This window comes from Stylophora pistillata, chromosome 10 (genome assembly GCF_964205215.1).
Source record: "Stylophora pistillata chromosome 10, jaStyPist1.2, whole genome shotgun sequence".
Lineage (NCBI taxonomy): Eukaryota > Metazoa > Cnidaria > Anthozoa > Scleractinia > Pocilloporidae > Stylophora > Stylophora pistillata.
The window spans coordinates 3,957,130-3,963,709 of record NC_142528.1 but is presented as its reverse complement, the minus strand read 5'-3'; the positions used below and the strand labels follow the sequence as shown (position 1 = coordinate 3,963,709).

The window sequence follows — 6,580 nt, the reverse complement described above, 5'->3', positions numbered from 1 at the left end:
AAGAATATGCAGAACAGAAGGATAAACCGGCAAATGAATATATTAAAAATTAACGCAGACAGCTGAAAATGACCACTTTGAATGAAAAGTCAACTCAGGCAAGAAATTGAGAGAAGATGTATTTTACATAGGGAATTCTGGCTTTTATCTCAGTCTGCTTCCTAATCTAAATAATTTGCGCCATGCACGATTAGCTATCAACTACGTGGGTAATAAAAACTCACGCGTTGCACTGAATTGACCGTCATACATGAATAACTAAGGAGAGTTTGCATTTTACAGACGACTGCTACCAAGCTGCCAAAACAAAAAAAAAATGGAAGCCTTTGATAAAAGGCAATTATTAAATCACCTATAGGTTTGTTTTGTCTCGACGCATGTGACAGAACTATCACATCGATATTTGTCTCCATAATTCGAAAGCGACTTAAAGGAATCTTTCTTTTTAGGAAAAAGTTGTCAAACAGAAAAGTCAAATATCTTCCAAAACATGCACCTAGAGTTCAATGAGTTTTCATAAGCTGGGAAGGGGAGAGTATAATCAGGAAAAAGAGAGGGGGTGTTGAAGCTTCTCCATGAAACTTCGTTTATTGAGAAAAAATGACTTAGTAAGTTCTACTAAGTAAGATTTCAATTGTAAGGCTACGTAAACTTTCAACAAAAACTGTACAACGTTGATCTGATCACCTCATTGTACCAAGGACTTAGCCTAATTAAGGTAAAACGTTGGTGCACATGCGTCAGAAGATCGGTGTGAATGCCAGGTAAGTCGATAAATACCATAATTTCTCTGATTTTTTTCCTTCATTTGTTTGTTTGTTAATTGTTTGCAGCCAATCTTAAGCTATCTTACATGGAAGCTTGACATTATGCAAAATAATCTGCACGCTTTACGGACCTAAGAAAATTTCCGATAATTTGTTCCCAGGCTCTACTCTTCACCATATGGTCTGCATGAGTGTCTAACATGCCATTGTCGCGAATATCACTAACAATGGAATATCTCGCCTGGAAAATTGATTTTTCGGTCTAATAATATAAACCGCGTGTGGGGGCACATCATGTCCACTACTGACTTACTTTATCTGTGTATGCTGTTAGGATCTATACCATTCGGTCATTTGGTCAAATTATCAGGTTCTCCAGCACGAAAGCAATTCCTTTCCACTGTTGCCGGTGTCTGCTTGTCTCTCGCGCTTGTCGGAGTCTGGGGAATTCTACACTCCTTTTGGACAATTTTAGGCACGTATGTGATAGTAATCTCTCTTGGTCCAAGGTAAGATTTCTATTCCTAAACATGTGTCGAATGAAGTCACCATCGTTAAGAAATCAACTTTCGTAAGCATGCATCGTGTCCCATCGTACCCACACTGTTCTTGATAGTTTGTATCAAATCATCTAATTGGTTCAACATCAGTGAGGCTTTAAGGCGTTGATAATGGTATGTTTCACATGCTTACTACCCCTCAACCTGTTGGAAATGTTGGGTCATCCTCGGTGTAAAAACCTGACAAGGTTTTCTCGGTTTCATGAGGTATTGTTTTGTTGTACTCTATTGTTTATAATGTTTTGTTGTCTTTGTTTTACGTCACTCGTGAGCTTCACAGGTTTTTACGATGAGGATGAGCCGAAATGTTAAAGTGCACCTAAACCCAATTTTTTTTGTCGCTAAACGAAATAAGCGTATTTTTTGGAGTATTTCTGTGCAAAAATTTTTTTATTTGCTCAAATCTTCAACTTTCTGTGCCCAGTCAAAATACGGAAAATCGGCCGCCATCTTGCCCCATCACCGAGTTTAAAGAGGAATGGCTCTAGCGGGTAATGTGACGTCAAATCGAGAACACGAAAGTCTACATTTCACACATTTTCACTTGTTTGGGAAGGTTGTAGTCGATATTGTCCGAAAATATGCCAACTAAGTGTGTTGTAGAAGGATGTAGCAACGTGCGAAATTTGGAAGAGGGTATCGCGCTTCATACATTCCTCATACAACACACCTAGTGGGTATATTTCGGACAATATCGATGACAACCTTCCCAAGCAAGTGAAAATGTGTGAAATGCAGACTTTTGTGTTCTCGATTTGACGTCGCATGACCCGCTAGAGCCATTCCTCTTTGAACTCGGTCATGAGGCAAGATGGCGGCCGATTTTCTGTATTTTGACTGGGCACAGAAAATTAAAGATTTGAGCAAATTAAAAAAAATTTGCACAGAAATACTCCAAAAAATAAGCTTATTTCGTTAAGCGAAAAAAAATTTTGGGGTTTAGGTGCACTTTAAGTGAACATGATCACTCGTTAATGGAAATGACAATTGTGTAGTAAATTTGTTGATTGGAATCAATTACCCATATAATACATGCCTACCTATTTGATATGTAGGTAAACAACCCAATATTTGTGAAACATTCTGGATGTATTAAGAGGTGAAATATTATTTGACTATGTTATTTTGCAGGCGGTGTGAGTGGGTGGCATTCATATTTGTGTTTGGATATCTTTTTTTCTTCCGCACATGCAAGTATTTTGGATTTGAAAAGCCCCCAGAACACAGCAATGCTATTCAGCTGTTAGTTACCTTGAGGGTGAGTTTGTAGTGTAAGATATATTGATTGTATGGCAAACTCTGTATGGGCTAAAGGTGAAGCAATTTACATTATTTTGAGATTTACCATCAGAGCAGGCATGATAAGGGTCCCCTGAGGGGTCTGGATTGCTTGCTTGACCTTGTTTTTTGTTTGTGTTTTTTTATCAACTTAAACTTCATTTAAATAGACATTAACATATACACATGAACTCATGATAATTTTGAACAAAAAAAGGGATAAAAAAAAAAACCACAGCCCTTAGTTCTATATTATTAATCAATGTTTTGAATCAATAATGATCAACTTAGTGAGGTGTAGAAAAAGTTGGGTGACAGGGTTTTACCGTAAAATAATGGTGTTGTCACAGGTAACCTTTCCTCTTTTCCAGCTGTAACCGAATTTCAAGAGAACTGCATCACCTGCTATTAAACATGAAATTAAAGTAGTTCATGCATTTATGATCATGAATTTTTTCCCCCTTTCTAGTGTTGTACACTACCATTTGAAATATTTGAGTCTGAAGAAGAAACAGGGGAAGGAGAATCAAAAAAGTCAAAGCAACCATCCTTTTATGAGTTCCTTAGTTACTCCTACTGCTATTGTGGACTCACCACTGGTCCTTACTATCGCTACAAGACTTACAAAGACATGATTAATCAACAGCATCCTGAGAAGATTTCCACCATCATCCCGGCCATGAGAAATCTTCAGACACTACCCTTCTTTGGTGTGATGTACCTTATATTAAACCGATACTTTCCAATCAGTCATATTGGGACTCCAGAATACACAAGCCATCCTTGGGGTATGATCTACCAACTAGCCTATCTTGTGCCGACGTTTCATGGGTTTCGCTGGCGTTTTTACGTAGGCTGGCTCTTAGCTGAAAGCTGCTGTATGACCCTTGGTTTGGGGGCCTATCCATTTGAAACTGAACCTAAGCCTGGACTAGGGCCTACAAAAGAAATTCCAAAGGAAAGTGAAGCTTTTCCAGAAGAAAATGGAACTGTTGATCAGACCACTTCTAAGCAAAACAAAGAATCTAATCAAGACACACACAGGTACATGTATATTAAATACAGTACTGTTACCTTAAAGCTTGAGATGTCTTAATCATTCCAATCTAGAGATCTTAAACTCTAGAATTCTGAATTCTGGAGATAGTTGGTTTTGGAATAAATTCCCACCATCTTCTACTTTCCTGTTTTAAAGCTTCATCGTGGCGAGTTCTTCTTAAACATAAAGTTGTGAAAAATGTTGACCCATATACAAGGCTTCTCTGATAAAGATAGAATAATTCCATCAGAGTAGTTCATTTTTATCAATTATTTTCTAAAATATGTTGTTTAAGAAATGCTATTATTTTTATTTTCCTCATCATTTTTTACAGCTTTGAGACAATCCACAACATAAAAATTTTTGAGGTAGAGTTTTCACCATCTATGGGGAATACAATGAAGAATTGGAACATGACTGTTCAGTGGTGGATAGCAACGTATATACACAGGAAAACTCCTTTTAAAAACAAAAACTTAAGGTAATGCAAGTCGTGCAGTTCATTGATATCAGGGCTCGACACTAATGGTAGCCAACTAGCCACAGACTAGTTGAAATTCAGTTTTGGCTAGTGGGCTACCGTTAGTGTCAAGCCCTGCCCTCTTTTATAAGCCCTTGAACCCTCTCTAATACCCCCCACACCTACTGGTAATCCCCTACCTAACCCCCCCCCCTCCCAACTCTCTTTAACAGGTCCCCGTCCCTTTTAAAGAAGCCTTTGCTCTAGATGCAAGAATGCACAATGTAACCAATGCCTATAATATTCATATGCTTTATTTCAGAATGTTCGTGACGCTTCTCGTCAGTGCCTTCTGGCATGGTGTGGCCCCGGGTTATTACCTGACCTTTCTGGGTGTTCCACTGACAGTTATTGCTGAAGTTCAAATGTCAAATGCTATCAAGCCATACTTGTCACCAGAGCTTTGTTACTGGTATGACTGGCTCAGTTGGTTTTTTCATTATCGTTCCATGGAGTATCTTGGCTGTGGATTTATGTTGCTTCAGTTAACTCCTTGCCTGGAAGCATGGCAGAGCATGTACTTTGTTGGACACATTGTGATGGCAGCATTCATTGTTATTCCTCTTTTTATTCCTAAAAAGCATACTAGTGACAAAGAGGCCAAGAAGAAGTTGTCTTAAACTATGGCCTAGAGTTTTTGATAAAATATTGTTTACTTTTATTAGTTATGATATGATAGTAATGAAAAATACTTTATTTTGAAAGCTGCTTAGCTATTTAAGTAAGTTGTGTATTTACATTGTTGCTACTATCAACATTTATTATCCAACTGTGTGCTTCATAGAGTACAAATAACGTGCAAGACAAGTACAAATATCACATGATACTTGTACTCCAGAAATATCTGCGAAATTTGCCCACACTGATAGAAATAACAATTTGGTGTGTTGATAATAAATCTCTTATTAGACGTTTTGTTGTGTAGTATCACTGAGTATTTTTAGTTGTTGTTTGTATTTGTACTCACCCTAAGGGCTCATCAAAATATGGCACAACTGGTAAAAATACTCAGTGAGGTTGATGACACATAAATAACCATCATAGCAAGTTTTTTTTTTGTCAACCAAACAAGCACGTTTTCATCATTTGTTTACAGTTTTCTTCACATCAAGATCTAAATCATAAGATTCTGTTTTCTTAATATATTGAATCCAAGATTTTAAGAGAGATAATATCAGATTACTTTAAATCACCAGCCATGAATTTGGCAGAATAAATTCACTGTTATTGTAAATACTTTGTCTTTTTTTTTGCCAACCTGTGCTATGTTGTTGAGAATAGTTTGTAACCAAAAACTCAGTTTGACCTGACTTAATCCTTTGAGAAGAGATTACTTCTACAGAAACAAATAATTTTTTATGTTATTTGATTCCTCGATATTTTTTTTGAACTTGCTGAAGGAAAAACAATTGAATTGAGTGTTTAAAGCACAAAGTTTTTGTCTTGAAAACGTAACAATAATTGGTACCATGGGTAGTAATCCAAGATGATATCTATCAAGCCAATAATTGTCCTGATTCAGAAAAAAAAATTAGCATGACTGGTCTCTTGCATTTTCCAGCACTTTGGCAGGTTTTTTGTTTTACTTTTGAGTTTCTGTTGGGCCATTGTACTGTTTGATCAAAATGCACCTGTCCTGTTATCTTGGTATGGCAACCTCATAACTGGTTAGACAAACTATGCCTCAGTGAAAACGCTGAATATGGTGATGGTGATGATGCATCATGCAAGACAGATAATTTTGTGTAACAGATACTAAAGGAGAATAATCTGTATTTAAAAAGTGAATAGTTTGTTGGGTTTGAAGATGAAGATGAAGATGATGATGATGAGGAGGAGGAGAAGGAAGAGGAGGAGGAGGAAGAGGAGGAGAAGGAAGGAAGAAGAGGAGGAGGAAGAAGAGGAGGAGGAGGAAGAGAAGAAGGAAGAAGAGGAGGAGGAGGAGGAAGAGGAGGAGGAGGAGGAGGAGGAGGAGGAGGAGGAGGAAGAGGAGGAGGAAGAGGAGGAAGAGGAGGAGAAGGAAAAGGATATTCTGTCAAGTGATGGATGAATTGCACACATGAAGTGACTTATTCCAAGCAGTTTGTCGGCTTGATTTGTTTTGTCTGTTTCTTTTTTTAATTCAATTTCTTTGATGAAGTTTAGCTACATCAAATTCGACATTGCACTCCCTGCTTTTAATAAAAAAAAAAATGTTAAGGGTAAAGAAAAAGAACTGCACTGGCCGGGAATCGAACCCGGGCCTCCCGCGTGGCAGGCGAGAATTCTACCACTGAACCACCAGTGCGGTACACACAGAAACGGGAATTCTTTTTTTATTTAAAACATTTAAAAAGGATTAAACATTTTACTTCCTTTCATTGAGTTGGTTTCAGTCAGGTTTAACAATCATACAGTGACAACCAACATAGACGTT

General features: G+C 37.5%; 1 protein-coding gene and 1 non-coding gene across 2 annotated transcripts; one reads left to right on the top strand and one right to left on the bottom strand.

The window, feature by feature from the left end:
* Positions 1 to 62: 62 nt before the first annotated feature.
* LOC111324825 (membrane-bound acylglycerophosphatidylinositol O-acyltransferase mboat7) lies at positions 63 to 5,398 on the top strand. Its single transcript, XM_022928480.2, has 5 exons — positions 63 to 1,276; positions 2,459 to 2,585; positions 3,075 to 3,649; positions 3,979 to 4,125; positions 4,427 to 5,398. The coding sequence occupies exons 1-5, from the start codon at positions 1,062 to 1,064 to the stop codon at positions 4,782 to 4,784; spliced, it is 1,422 nt and encodes a 473-aa protein (XP_022784215.2). The 5' UTR covers positions 63 to 1,061; the 3' UTR covers positions 4,785 to 5,398.
* A 982-nt stretch (positions 5,399 to 6,380) lies between these two features.
* Positions 6,381 to 6,451, bottom strand: Trnag-gcc (transfer RNA glycine (anticodon GCC)). Its single transcript has one exon. It is a non-coding gene; the product is annotated as a tRNA-Gly (tRNA).
* Positions 6,452 to 6,580: the final 129 nt, after the last annotated feature.